The sequence below is a fragment of the Sylvia atricapilla genome, chromosome 8, assembly GCF_009819655.1.
Source record: "Sylvia atricapilla isolate bSylAtr1 chromosome 8, bSylAtr1.pri, whole genome shotgun sequence".
Taxonomy (NCBI): Eukaryota; Metazoa; Chordata; class Aves; order Passeriformes; family Sylviidae; genus Sylvia; species Sylvia atricapilla.
Genome location: NC_089147.1, coordinates 3,054,591 through 3,070,053, shown reverse-complemented (window position 1 = coordinate 3,070,053; position 15,463 = coordinate 3,054,591). Strand labels below are relative to the sequence as shown.

At 46.1% G+C, this 15,463-nt stretch overlaps 1 protein-coding gene across 1 annotated transcript in view; it reads right to left on the bottom strand.

Annotated features, from left to right (window-relative positions):
• The window catches only part of ADAM12 (ADAM metallopeptidase domain 12), a 160,331-nt gene that overhangs the window by 13,389 nt on the left and 131,479 nt on the right, over nucleotides 1-15,463 (bottom strand). Inside the window, exons 12-16 of the mRNA XM_066324428.1 lie at nucleotides 15,137-15,314; nucleotides 10,357-10,446; nucleotides 8,869-9,064; nucleotides 989-1,097; nucleotides 689-887 (exon numbers count right to left, since the gene is read on the bottom strand). Of these exons, the coding sequence (XP_066180525.1) occupies nucleotides 689-887; nucleotides 989-1,097; nucleotides 8,869-9,064; nucleotides 10,357-10,446; nucleotides 15,137-15,314 (772 nt within the window). The remainder of the gene's footprint in view (nucleotides 1-688; nucleotides 888-988; nucleotides 1,098-8,868; nucleotides 9,065-10,356; nucleotides 10,447-15,136; nucleotides 15,315-15,463) is intronic.

Genomic DNA, 15,463 nt, shown 5'->3' with positions numbered 1-15,463 from the left:
AAAACACAATTGCAAAAATCACTTTTGGTGGCTGAGCATCAGTGGGTTTATAGTTTCCTAAGAGTGCATACAGAGATAGGTTTTCTGTGTGGAAAAAAAAAAAAAAAGTGAATGGGGAGCCATAATCAGAAGAAAAAATACATTTTGAAACCTAAAGTGAAGTTAATGACAATTTTGCAATGCCAGAGATGCTGGCAAAGGGAATACATTGAACTCAGGAATTCATTAATAAGCCTGTAATGTTTTCTCACTGTAGTTACTTTGCAGAAAACCTCAATCCTCCCTGGGCAGGCACTTGGGACCATCTTCAAAAAATCAGCCATAGACTTAAGCAACTTGCATTGCACAGAATCCCAGGATGGTTTGGGTTGGAAGGGACTTTAAAGCTCATCTATTTCCAACCCCCTGCCACGGCCAGGGACACCTTCCATCAGATCAGGTTGCTCAGATTTGCATCTGAGAATCTCTAATCCAGAACAGTGGCCAGAAGGGAGTAAAATTTGTCTCAGTCTGAGCACGAGAAGCAATTATTTTTGTGGGGGGAAAAAAGAAAAAAGAAAATAAAACCCAAATTAAAAAGAAGTACAAAACACTTGACAGAATGACGGTACGAATGAACGACGGTACGAGTGAACGACGGTACGAGTGAGTGACGTTCCCCTGGTCTGGGATTATTCCAGAGTCTTACTTTGCCATCTTCACACTTGGTTCCTGCCAGCACCAGCCCGGGGTCGGGCATATCATCCCCCAAATACACGTGGGTGCCACGGCACAGGATCTTGCCCCCCTCCTGCAGCGGGATGTTGGTTTCTATGGAGACAGCATTGGTTCCGATGACGGGGCGGTTGGCTCCTCCTTGACACTGGATCTTCCCACACTTTGCATCCCTGACCCAAACAAACACAACCACACGTGAGGTGAAGCATTTTGAGCGTCCCAAGCCCTCCCCCAGCACCTGCTGCTGTGTTGGCAGCAGGGGAGGCCCTACCTGGGTTCACATTTGGCAAAGGAGCTCTTGGAGTCTTTCCCGCAGTTGCCGTAAGGATCTCCGGCCGAATTGACTCTCTCAAAGCAGATCCCAGGGGCGGGTTTCGCACCTGAAACAAAACCTAATCAGAACTTTCATCTCATACAAGGTGTTTTTAATAATTTCCTTTGAGCTCTGCTGGTGCTTTAGGGGAAAGGGGGGTGGGATGTGAGCTGCATGCTGATGAGGCCCCAACAAAGCGGCGGCGCTGGATCCGCATGCTAATGGAAGAGTTTGGATGTGTGGGATTGCCAGTGCTGTTTGTGGGGGTGTTTGTCTCTCTTGGCAGCACTGAGCAGCAGACAATGCACAGCTCCTTCTCTTCCAGGATTTCTCGAGGTGATAGCCCTCTTGCTGATCCTCCAAGGACACTGCTAGCAAATACCAGACAGAGGGCAGCTGGAAAGTTAACTCCTTTCTTTAGCAGGAGTCCATGTTCTGGTGAGACCCCAAAGAGAATTCTTTTCAAGAAAGGCCTGTTTGACTGCCGTTGAGAACACAAGAACAGAAACAATCCAGCTGTAAACTGGGTGTAAAGATATGAGGATCTGCCATGGCAAAGGGAAATGTGCTGCTGTTAACTCAGGCTGAAGTGCTCAGGAGAGGAAAGGAACCCATCCCACCCCAAACCTCAGGACATCCACTCCTTATGGTGCCTGAAGTTTTCTCTGTGCTGTATCCCAGGTTCTGTGGTGCCCAGGGCTCAGCTCTGAGCTCACGGTCAGTGTCACTCAGCTCTGCACACAGCAGGGACACAAAACAAATCCTTCTCCTGCTGCACACCAAGGACAACTTTCAGCCCCAAAGCACAAACAAGGGTGGGCTGGAGGGAGGGACAAGAAGGATGGGACCTCACAGCCTGGAGCTGGAATGGGACAATTCAACTCCAATATGGAAGTGGACCATAACTTATAAAAGTGTGAGACCTTGTGACCAGTCATCCCTTTTGTGACCATTTTGGGTCCATTTTGTGACCATTTTGGGTCCACCTTGGGTGTAGCCCTGGCCAGGCTCTTGTCCTGCCAAGGTGTATCCTAAAGACCTTTCAATAAATCCCCACTTTATTCTCTGGCCCTGCCCAGTCTCTGTTCCAGCTCAGCCTTCCCAAGGCGTCACTGAGAGGAGAGACTGACATGGAGGAAGGGGCATTTCTGCCTTGGTGGTAGAAGTGGGAATCTGGGAATTCAGGGCAGCATCTGGTTCTTATCCACTGTGATCTTTTCTGATACATTTCCTCACGGCAAAGGAACTTCCCTGGTGGGAGTAAGGCTGGAAAAGCTTGTGCAGGCAGATTATTCATCCCTGCACTTCAGAAGTTCAAGGGTACTACTAGAACATCTCTTCTCATGTTTTATACACACAATCTCCTGCTCATTTCCCTCCAGATTATAACCAATCCTAGGATATCTTCTAGGGGATGATGCATCTGGAACGTTGAAGAGGTGAAGGATCCGCTTCCCTGGGTTTGACTGCTGCAACAATTCATTAGTCTGTGTATTGGAATTTAATCCCTTTGTTCTACACTGAAGTGTGGCTTTCATTTTCAGCCAATAACTGCTGCTTCTTGCAAGATTAAGAGGCCCTTTGTTAGGGCTCTTTACCACTCCGTGTTTTCTTCCCTTGAAAATCATTAACAGCACCATCAAGTCACCACCAACATTTCAACGGGGAGGCTGGCTTTGAGCAGAAAAGGAGCTGAGGAGAAACTCTGGATAAAACTGATCAGAGACCTGCTAACTGCATTTCTGTGCTTCTGACAGATCAGCCAAACTAAAGCAAAAAGGACTTGGCAGCAAGTGATGTGATAGCCCAAAGGCTGAGAATATCCCATTTCTACAGTGCTCCTGATCTTTACCAGAGACAGAATATTTCAACTAATGCTACATTTTGTCAAATGTTTTGAGCCACTTCCAAGTGTGTATGCCTCTAACTGTGGGTAAAACATAGGGTTTATTTAAGCCAGCCTGAAGATTTCATTTGAAAGCCTTCAAAGAGAAAAATGTTATTCTTATTTTCTTAAAAAAAAAAAAAAAAAAAAAGGAGGGGGGGTGTCAGATTCCTGGAGAAGAAAATACAAATATAATTGTAAAACTTCCAGCCAGTGCGGATCTTTTCACTAAAAACTCAGAGATTAAAACTTCAATTAATTATCTGCATTTCAGAGTCAGAAGCTTGACTAATGCTATATACTGCTGAACAGCAATCTAATGCTATTAAGGACAAAATATTAAAACTTGGAGAGGCTTAAGATGGCACCCTCTTTTCCTTCTAACATTTTTACATGCTGAAACTGGAAAATTCAGAAAGAAAGGCACAGGAGGAACAGAATATGAGCTGTTGGTTCCCTGGAGAGAAGGACAAGAGCTTGAAATTCTTTGAAAGATTACGATCAAGCTTGCTGAGTTCAGAATATATTTTCAGATCTGAAACTACTAAAAGGGACTCACAGAGGATTCTCTCAATTCTTTTTCATTAAAGTTCAAGCAATAATTAAAAAAAAAAAAATCAACACAAAGAATCCAGACAAGGAGCTGCGCAGAAAAATTAAAAGTTAAATTTCCATTTTCAGCATGTGGATCCCTCCTCATCTTTCCAGGGTGGGCACAGTCACTGCTCAGCCTGAGACAAACATGTGCATATGGTACAGCAGCTTTGGAAGGGCTGGGGAGGGAAGAAACATTCTGGCAGCAGGAGGGCCAGGAAAAGTGCTTTTTCCAAAACTGCTTTTTTCCAAAACTGCTTTTTTCCAAAACTGCTTCCTCCAAACCTCCTTTTTCTCCCACATTTGCCAGGAGCAGCTTGTGCTGGTCATACACAACTGCTCTGGGTGTTGTTTTTGGCCAGGAGCCCCATGCCCAGCTCAGCTGATGCCGTGGAATTGCAGTGGCAGGATGCTCCCTTGGAGATGTGGCAGCAGCAGCCCAGAGCCCAGCCACGCTGTCCCCTCAGGGCTGTCCCCTCCCAAAGCTGCCAAAAGCCAAATGAATGCTCATGTCCTGTGCTCTGGCTGCAAGAGATGTAAATTAGTCTAAAAAATAATTTTTAAACAGTCTAAAAAATGGTTTCAAAAAGGGAATGCACTCACTGAACACTGAGAGAGCTTAAGGAGTTTCTCTTCGTTTTTCACCTGCTGGAAGTTTTTTGCCTGGCTGATTTTTTTCCCCTGAATTCAGAAGTCAAGCATTGCAGAGATGATGGAAAGCAGCCCACAGGAAGGAAAACACATCTGCAGCGTCCTTGCAGGGCTCAGACACTGAGCTTTAACTCCAGCTAATAACACTTGACAAGAAAAAGGATCTCACGGAGCACAGCAAAACCCCTCCCCTGCCAGGCTGGGAGCAGTGTGTGTGTGAAAACACCTGGTACCCAATGATCATCTGCAGCCTGGAAACCAAAACCCAGCTCCAATTTCTGCCTTTGGTATCCAACTAAGACACGCTGTTGCTCAGGATTCAGATTCTTCCCTCTCCCCACTGGGCTTCTCACAATGTTTGCACTCTTTTATGGATGAAAACATATCAGAGTGTAAGATGCTGAACAGATGGAGCCACCAAGTTAAAAGGAGGTTTTCAGAGGATGCTTTAGGAAGAGAATTGTAATGTTGTGTTTCTGGAGGAAACCCATTTATCACCACTGCACCACATAAACTGTAGCAGAAAGTCCTGTCTGCCTCTATTTTCTACCTCTGCAGGCAGGGGCAAAATGATTTGTGAAGGATTTCTGGTGGTTATTAAGTGGTTTGAGCTGGATGAGCAGAGTTTATTTCACTTTGCTGTTGGTAATTATAGTATCATGACCCTGTAATTAAGGTCCTGTCAGCCTTTCCACGCCAAGCCTCATTCAAGGGATTAAATCAGCCCTTGGAAGCTGCAGAAGGTCAAAGCTCACCACTGCAGCTGGCAGCCTGGAGATTGTTTGGGTTTTTTTTTCTCCAAATGTGTATATTGATGAGCCCACTTCTTTCCCTAAACAGTCACAAAAAAAATAAAATCATAAAAAAAAAAAGAGAATTTGCAGGGCACAGAAATGCTGTGTCATTTCAGACCTGCTGCCGTAGAAAAAACATCAGCACGGACTCTAGAAAGGAATGAGGGAAATTTCTGACCATGGTGCTGATCCCCATGAACACGAGAAACATCCTGTGTCAGGCTGGAAGCAGAAAAGGGAAGATATTTCAGCTCAGTTCCCAGCTGTCTGTGGGTGGGGAGAGGGGAAAAAGCAACCTCTGAGTAACAGGCTGCAGCTCTGTGGCTCAGCCTGTGCCAGCCAGCACCACGAACAACTGTGCAAACAAATGTAAGCACAAAACCCACAGTTCTCTGTCGTGTGATCTGGGTTTCAGCTCATTAAATTCGTTTTTTTGCAGCAAAGCAAAAGTTCCACAAGCTGCCCTTGGCCTCTCCCCGCACATCCTGGTGATCCTTGTTCTGTCTGGGCAAGAGCAAGATGGGCTTGAGTACTTTTTTTTTGCATTTTAGGAGGATGGTGTCACCACCCCTGAGAATATGATTTAATGTCTTTTCCATCTCCAGAAGAAAAAGGCCTGGCCATAAGTCTGTGATGATCAAAATAGTTTGATGTCACCGAATTCAGAAAACTGCAGTGCTTGGACAATTGGCATTTTTATAAAGGCAAGTTAGCAATGGTTTGGTCGGATAGCTGAGGTGGGCAGCCCATTTATTTATTTCGTGTCTGTAGGGTTCTACCTGGCAAAACCCCTGCAAAGTTCTCACACAGTAACAAATATTGACGTCTAAATTAAGAATGTTCCTGCCTAAACAAATGGCCACGTCCATGCAACACATTCAAATGGGTTCTAATTATTAAATCAATGCCTGCCATTGGCTCCCCAAAATCATTGCTTTTTCTTTCCCACTTGGGGAAAACACAGGAAAACAACCTGACAAACTTCCCATAAGAATCCTTTTCTTGCCAATGTAGAGAAAGCCACGAGTTTCAAGTTGAGAATCTTCTGTTCCTCGGTAATCAATGATTTTTCTGTCTTAAGGAGCTTTATCTTGTGCATCTGTGTCCCCTGGAAAATGCCAGTGCAGTCACAGACACCACACCCAGCATCACTATTGATGCATTTCTCAGTCACTACTATCAATAGGTCAGATCAGTGCAATTTGGTATTTTTGAATACGGACCAAAAAAAGGTCACCAGCAGTTCCTGGATAAAAATGACATGAATTATGGAGAGAAAGAGAGAATAGAGAACTCTGGGAGTTCTGGGAGCAGACTGGGATCAACCTGGGCTCTGAGAGGAATTCACGGCTATTTTCAGAGATTGTCCCCAGGAATTCCTCCCTTCTCCTTCCCACCCTATTTTCCATGTAGATAAGAAAGAGCAAAATAAAAGAAATTATTTCCTCTATTTTATCTGAATCACTGTGTTGAGAGTAACAAAACAACCCCAAGGAAATGCAAGTGCTTTTCTGGAAACAGGTTCCTACTGCTCAGCCTAATGTAAACAAGCTCTGACAGTGTTCATCATTTTCCTTTAAATAGATCTAAAAACATGAAGATTGACATTTATCATTGAGCTTCTGGACATCTGTAACCTGATGAATAAAGAAAGATGTACAAGGGAAGACAGTAATAAGGAATTCAATATACGGAATATTATTTTAGGAAAAGTTATTGTATTTTGTTCTGCATGGATCTCTCCTACTGGGAAGAAGAAAATCAGGAGAGAATGAAAATGAATTGTGATCTGTTTTTTACTTTAGAGGGGAGATTATTTTTTTTTTAAAAACACAAAACTACTTCACTCCAACACAGGCAGTTGTTAAAAACACTTCTAATCAGACACAACAACCTGGTAAAAGGTTCCAATGTATATTTTTGATACAAAGTCCAGAGACAGCATCTTAGGATGTCAAATCTCTCCTTGTGCTGCAAGCAAGGCTGGAAAGATGTGTAATTTATTTAACCTATACCATGATATTTTTCTAACTGCATGAGGCACCCGCCTCTCTTCCAATTCCACCCCACATCTGCCAGCTCATACTTCAGCCAGATGTGTGATAGAGCAGTGGATATTCACATCCCTAGCCTTTAAATCCAGAATATAGGCATTATTTGAAGTGTCCAAGGCCAGCTTGGAGCAAGGACAAGGCTTGGAGCAACCTGGTCTAGTGCAAGATGTCCCTGCAGATGGCAGGGGATGGAATGAGAGGGTCTCTGATGTCCCTTCCAGCCCAAACCATTTCGGCATTCTGTGTTTATTTTTAATTTACCCTTCCAAAAAAAGGAAGAATTAAGACTTTCAGTTCAGGTTTGGTCACGTCCCACCCTCTCTGTCTAAAATCCTTATCCTTGGGCCTTCCCAAGACAAATCCAAAGGGTATTCCAGCCAAAGTCTGTTTGAACTCTGCTCTTAACCAAACATAATCTCTCTCATAAACAGCCTCCCACAGCCTGGAGCCTCCCTGCACAGCAGTGCCCATATTGAACAGTCCCAAGGAGGAGGACAGGAAAGAATGAGGGGAGCCCAGGGCTTTGGTGGAATTGCTGTGTTAGGAAGCAGACCTGGCACGGAGCTGCAGCAATTCAGCTCCCTGACCTTCAGAGGAATTTTTCTCAGCCGCTGAAACCACGAACAGCCTGACCGAGTAACTTTCCACGGCCTGGGAAACTGGTTCAGGAGGAGATTTTTTTTGCTTTCTACAAGAGAAAATGTCTCTGCATCCAGGGATTAGGAGTCCCAGTCTGACTAAGACTGGAGGCTATAATTGTCCACGGCTCTATGAGCTCATATCAACTCTACGACGCGCGTGGGATTCGGGGGAGCGGAGCAGAGGCACGCTTTGTTCCACGTGAGGAGGTTAATTCTGAACTGGGGCTCCTCCTGAACGTGTTCTCATACCCACGTGGCCAAGCTGACCTGCTGCCTGTACCACTGGGGCTGCCTCTTGAGATGCTTTCATGCTCTTTTAAAAAAGGGAGATTGCAAAAATTTCCGTGTTCTCTGGGAAGGAAACGGATAAATTCTTCAGCAGAGTTCTGGGGAGGGTTTTGACCAAGGGAAACATCTGTGTGCAATATATATTATTATATTGGTACAGAAGTTTTAGAGCAGAGCTAGAGATGCTGAATTGAAAGAGGCTGGACAAGTTAGTTTAAAAGAAATAATTACACCTATCTCTAAGTAATGCTTCTCTTTAGGAGAGGTAAATGCTTTTCAAATTTGAGATAGAAGATCAGAGATGCTGAAGGAGACATGATCTGGATCGATGCCAAAAGGCTGAGTTAATACTTGCATTGCAGTGGAAGGGTCACAGGGCTTTATAGAAAGGTGAACAGCTTTCCTGGGATACATGCTGAGAACAACTCAAGAACTCATGTTACCAGATTCCTGCAAAAAGGGAGCAAATTCCCACGGGAGCATAAAATCCCTTTCTGCTTCAGCGCTAAAAGCACTGTCAGGAGGCAGTTTCCAGGTGCCACCAGTTAGTAAAACACACACAAGGATCCAGGAGTCTCCTGTGAGTGTCAAAAGCTGAGCCCTGGCTGGGGATGCAGCAGACACATCTGTGCTGCAGATGAGCTGCCAGAGCACAGGGGGAAGCTCACACAGCAGCCTGAAAAAGGGCTGTGATTTCAACCTGCCAGCAGCGCTCAGCGCTCTGTGGGGTGACATCAGGCCATATCCAAGTCAGGAGGAGATGATGTGTCCAAGTTCACCCATCCACTTGCAGCTTGTTCAGCACGAGCCTTGTCACATCCCACCGCGAGAAACCACGGCTGGGATGACTCCCCTCACCATCCAGCTACAGATTGGTGCTGCATCCTTCAGATCTTTATCCCCCAGCTCCCCAGGGCTCTGTGCCACTCACCTGGGCCCCAGAGGGTGATGCACTGCTGCTCGTGGGTCTGGCAGATGCCGTTGTAGCAGTAGCCATCCACGCCGTGGCAGCTGTGCCCATCGTGCAGGTAAACGTTGGCCGGGCACTGTGGGCTGGCCCCCGTGCAGAACTCGGGCAGATCGCAGGAGTTGCTCGACTCTCTGCAAGAAATCCCCGCTGCTTTCAGCTGCAAAACAAACACAGCTTCAAGGGTTGTGCCGTGGCTGGGTCAGCCACGCAGCACGGGAGCAGGTTTCCCCACTGGGCAGACCCCAGCTGAGCGCAGAGGACAGGGCAGGGATGGCACAGCTCTGAGTGCACTGCTGGGAGGGTTTGGCAGCAAGGAAGGGAATTTGGAGCTGCACACACGGCTCATGGGTGAGGCAACCCCAGCCCTGATGTTTGCAGTGTGGCTCCTCCGTCGCGTCTGAACGCAAAATAACTCTGGAAAGGAGGGTCTGGAGCACTGGGCAAAAAAAAGTCAGATCAGAGATCTTTCCATCTAGGAGAGCTGATCACAGAACACTGTGCTAGGTTAGGGCTCAGGAAGCCCACTTGATGCCCAACAATTCCCAGGTTGGAAGGTTCAACAGGACGATCTTGAATAGGTCTCGAACCTTCATGAATCTATGGAATTACATTTCCTCATGGAAATGGTGTTGTGATGGGCATCAAGATCTGCTCAAACTTACTTACAAGACTACTCCATGTAACTGTTTCTGCCCTGTACTGATTTCCACGGGCAATGATAATTTTTTTTTTGGAACTGATGGTGGAATGTGCCACTCTGAACGTTCACATCCCAACAGAAGCCACGAAACTTGGGTGTGCTCTGGGAGCAGCCCTGAATTTTAATCACATTGCCTTTGGTAAAAAGCAAAGGACATGATGATTGATTTTGCTAAACAGCAGTTCCTGGCTGCGGGGATCCCTCACTGCTCCAACTCGTGGGTTGCCACAGACACGATGGCAACTTGCTGGGCTTTATCAGCCCATGGGCAAGGGAGGGGCTGAGAATTCAAGCAGGTAGATGCCTGTGGCAAGTTGGCTTTTGCAGAGTGTTAGGAGACCACAACAGCTGATGATCTGCTATTAAAAATGCATATGCTGTTGATGGAATTAATAATTTAAGAGCCTACCCCGAAATAAGAGGGTTCAGTATTTAATGACTGCTTGCCATGTAAGAATGAGAAAAATTAAAGCACACAAAAGTTCACGAAAATAAAGTTCTGCACGAGCAACTGAAGGGGCCACAAAAAGCACAGAGACAAATCTAAAAAAAAAAAAAAATCTGTTGATCTGCTCCTTCAATAATTTATATTTTGGGAATTTTTTAATTGCTCACATGACATGCAAGTGTCTTAACGCTGCTCAGTACCAATTTACTCGTCCTCCATCCTGGCTTACTGCACTGAAGCAGGGAAAAACTTGGAATTCCGCCCTCCCCACCCGCAAAAAGAGACATTTCCCGTGGTTCACCTGGCAGTCCTCGCAGCAGAGCCCATGTGCACACACTGCTCCCGGGTTCAAGGCACAGGTGGTGGCATTACAGCACCGGTTTGTACATTCCTGGATGAATTTGGAGGGCAAATTTAGAGCAGACAACGTTCAGTCACAACGAGCCGTAAATCAAGAGGATGCCTACAGCTCTGCCAAGAAAAGCTGGGCACGAAACCATGAATTATGCATGAAATCCGACAACCTGATCCAAACCGCCTTGTCTGCCCTCAGATTCAACAAGCCCAGCAAGTGCAGTGAAACCAGAGAAGCTGCTGAGGAGGGCTGGTTTATTCCAGCTATGGATCTAATCCCAAATATCACAAACAAGCCAAGCGCGGCGACACCAACCCTGATAGAGCACTGGGGTGTTTTATTTCCACAGGAACCAGTGGAGTGATTCCATGGCCTCCAGAGAGGATCCAGGAGCTCGCTGCAGTTGCTGAGCATCACGACTACAGCTCTATTTTGTGAGAGCTGCTGGCCAGGCTCCTGTTTGGATGGAGGCTGGGGCTGCCACAGAGGAAGACAACGACACGATTCCATGTAATCCCTTATCAGAGTACAGCAGTAATGGAGCTCTGAGATATGGGATGAGCATGAACTGCAGCCTCACTCGCTGATACATCCCAATTTCACACTTGTGGATTAGATGGGGCCGTGTGTGGGCTCCTGCAAAGTTTATTGTCAGAAGAACGAGCTCGTAAGGAGCCTCAGAAAAGAATGGAGTTGTTTTTCCAAGATAATGCCCACAAGCTGCAAGTTACACCAGCTGAGCTGGAATCTCATCTCTCTCACAGAAAGAGCAGCAGATAAATTTGCTCTTCAGCTGTGTTAAGTCTGTTTGACTTAGCAAGGGATCACTTACAGTACAGGGAACACAGGAAGAGTGTGTGGGTTAGAGTGATGTTCACAGCCTCCTGTTACTTCACTGGCTTCTGAAAGCTTCCCAACTGGAAGGGAAGGCACTGACTCACAGCACAAACCAGAAGGATTCTCAGCATCTCAATGTTTTATAGGTAATATCTTCCTGGATGTACAAAGCCAACTGTGCTCTGAAGCAGAGGAACAACTTCCTGCTCCTATTTTTGATCACCGGAAGGCAGCAGGCTGTGGAAATATCCCTGTGCAGCTGCTGCACGTCAGGAGTAACATTCCCCTGCCACATTTTATAAATTCACCTCCAAAATAATCCGAGATAAGCTGAGCAGAGTGTCAGCCCCATTAAGGTCCTTGTGAAGCAGTCAGCTGCCATACCCCAAACTCTGGCCCCACAGCAGCATTCAGCATTCCACAGGCAGACTGGGATAAAGACACAGCCCTTGGTGTGGTGTTTCAGCTCCTCTGAGATTTCCAATTGCTGTCTCACTTACTGCTCATCGTGGGGAATGAGCTTGGTAAACAGTTTTTGTGCCTGGGCTATCAAATTGTCAGGAATGATTTTAACATAAACAAGCGAAAAAAAACCAAGAAAGGTTCACCAGGCTTTTGGGGGATGGAGGCTGTCCCCTGGAATTACTGCTGTGCTGGAGTTTGTTGGTGGTATTATTATTATAATTATTATTGGTTATTATTGATAATGGCAGCAATGATGGGAGGAGGTTTCTCACTGTGGCTCTCCTGGCTCTTCAGAGGAACCAGAGCAGCCCAACCCCAGAACAATTCCAGCACCACCTCTGTGGTGTCAGCCTCTGTCCTGTGGACAGGACACCTGGTTTTCACCCTCTCTTTTCTCTAAACACAAGACAGACCCCACTGGCTCAGCCCATAACTCCTCTGTCCTTGTGTCCCCCTGAGGGCAGCCAGCACAAGATGTTTTAAGGACACTGACACCTTCCCAGTCTCCTGCCTTTCCCTGGGCTTTCCCTTGGCTCCACGGGCATTTTTAGCACCTGTAAGAGTCAGAGTAAAGGAACTCACAGGTAACCAACACAGTCAGAGGAGCAGCTCCTTCTGCTTGTTTGAAACCTGCCGTTTTCTAACTTCATCTGCTCATCTCTCCTGGGGGACAATCCCTCCTCACTCACCTTTCCATTCCCCTCGCGATTTTATCAGCTTATGCTGCACTTCCCTCCATTTTCTTCTCTTCCAGCCAGAGCCCTTTCGAAACTTTGAACCACCTTATTGCTTTTCTCTCAATCTTTTTTTCACTCTGCTTTATCCTCCCTGGGATCAGGGAGGGGTAGGGAAAACCTGCACAAGCAGTTTCAGGCGCAGCAGATTTATCGAGGTCTGCTGGTGCTTTGTTTTGTTTTCCTATTTCTCCCCTAGTGCTTTCTAACAGCCTATTTACCTTTTAGACCACTCCTGAGCACTGGGGCTGACATTTTCATGAGACTATTTATTGCAATATGAAGTCTTGCTCCTCCATGGTCAGAGTCAGCTCAGAGTCCATCATCTTCTTTGTGTTTTTGGAATGTGCATCACTCCTCAGTGGGTCTCATTCCTCATCTTAATGCCTGTTCCAGCTGCCTCAGAAGGTTTCTCTGCAGTCCTTCACAGCCAGTTTTCATCTCCAGCAGCCTAACTAATATCATCAGCAAATTAAAGACTATTCCTCTTCCCAGGCTCTTTATGAAAACGCTGAGTTGTGCAGTCCCCAGGACACATCTCATGGATACAGCACAGCAGATCTCCTCCCACCACGTGAAATGGAAGATTTACACCTGCTTGTATTTCTTATCTTTTAACCCAATCTGTGCCCATGCAGTTTTTTTTCTCTCCTTCACAGCTGCTCAGTCTCTCTTTGGTGCAAGGTTTGGTGCCAAGGCTCTCTGAACTCCTCACAGGCTGCAGGGACAGCCCTGTCCCTTTCCATCCACCTGTGAAGCCCCTCAGAGCGCCGTGATGGATTGGCAAGACAAGATTTTGTAAGACAAGATTTTGTAAGACAAGAGTTGCTGGCACAAAAGCCGTGTTGACTGGTCCCTGGCACGTCACAGCTGTTTGGGCACTCGCTCCTAATTGCATTTGGAAGTAATTAGTCTGACTTCTGAGTTAGCAGTTTGTAGTTTTCTGTTCCCCTTTGCAGCTGGTTGTAAAAGACACGTTTTCATCTTTTGAGGACTGAGGGTTTTTATTTCTCTTCATTCTTTTATCTTTCCCTCTGTAATCTACATGAACCCTCCTCCTACAGACACTGCAGCACGTCAGGCATTTTTGCTCATATAATCTAAAATTGATAGGATCAAAAAAATCAGAGAATGGTTTGGGTTTGAAGAGACCAAGAATCATCCAAGCATTCAGGGGCCTCACAGAATACTTACTTACTCTTATATCACTCATTCTTGGGATACTGCAACACCATGGACAGAACTCAGCTGGTATAAAAGACTGGGCAGTGAATTAGTAACTAATCACACAGCTTTTCTGGGACCATTCAGATTAGAGCAGCAAATCCCAAATAAATTTACTTGCATCCAAGCTGCAGCTTTTTCCAATATAACCAAAAAGGCAACGAGACAGAAAGAAGAGGCAAATGAAGGCAAGGCTTGCTGACATTAAGTGGCTTTGACTTGAAAAGGTATCGCTGGCGTTCAGAAATGGAAACAACAAAGATAACTCGGTTAGAAAGACATTTGCAAGCTGCTTGCACTCTATTGGCTTCAAACAAGGAGATAAGGCTGCTTCCTCCAACCTTGTTACCCTCCAGAGTGAGTGAACTGTCAGGAAATCCTCATGGCTTGGACAAATCCAATACACTCCACAGGCAGGATGCAGCAGTATCTCACTGCTTTAACTGCCCCTGTCTCTTTTGTCTGTAGGTCCCTATTTATCACAGGAAACAAATCCCTGATCTGCTGCTGCCTTTAATTCAGATAATCAGAGAGAAGTTCAATAAAGCCAATGAGGATGGGATGTAAAAGGGATAAGGATGCCAGCTCGGATATTATTTGACCCCCAGGTTTTGCCTATCTCCTGCTGATCTGAGGAGTCCTCTGACACATTCACTAAGCTAAATGGAACAATCTCTGAAGCAGCAGCAATCTGTTTTGGGAGGCAGTGAAGGCGATTTCTGTTGGGAGGTAATTGGCTAGAGGGAAGGAAAAATCCTACAGTGAAGGAGGGAAGGGTCTTGTACCTAAAAAGTGAAACTGCAATGAAAAATACCTGGCCAACATTAATATTCCTATTTATACAGTGTTATATATGTGGATAGTGAGGTCCTGGCACAGGGTGCCCAGAGCAGCTGTGGCTGCCCCTGGATCCCTGGAAATGTCCAAAGCCAGATTGGACACTGGGGACTGGAGCAGCCTGGGACAGTGGGAGGTGTCCCCTGCCCATGGCAGAGGGACAATGAGATTATCTTTATGGTCCCCTCCAACCCAAACCATTCTGTGATTGCACAGTTTCTATGGTTATACTGACATAAATATAAATATAAATACACGAATGGCTTCTCACTGACGGAAACAAACCTTCGACTAAGGCACGTTTTCTTGAGAAATTCGAGCCAAGTTCTCAAACTTCTTCTGAGTTTAGCTGATTAGCTAATGCTGAAAGGAACTTCTAGGAACACAAGGTCGTGGCCAGGCTGCTGGACAAGCCAGAGTTTGCTCTCTAAGGATGAACTGAGCACATTCTCAACCCAAGCCCTGCCTGGACTTTGGCAACTGGAATACACTTGTGACTCCCTGCACTTCTGGGGTTCAGGCTGGTGGGATGGAAGAGAAGGGTGAGCTCCATTTGACACCAAACCAACCCCGCACTGTCAAAACCCTGCAGGCAGGACACGAGCAGTCAGTCCCAGGTGGTGTCTTACCTCAGGCTCCCCACAGTCACACTCCTCTCCATCTTCCACGTAGCCATTCCCACACTTCTGGCCACCAAAGGACTCCTTGACTTCAGGCAGGTTAAAGAGACACATTCCCACTCCTTTCTCCAGGCTGTTTTCCAGGTCCTTTCTACTGCAGCTACTGAAGACCATGGGGAATGGATAGCTGCAGAAAAACCACATGGAGACAAAAGGAAGGTTGTTATGTGAGGTGAAAACCTTTCTTTCCTGTCACACTTGGTGACATTTTAGCACATCTGTGCCTTAACCAGAAGATTGTGTTCAGTTTTTATCACACAGAATTGAGATACAGCA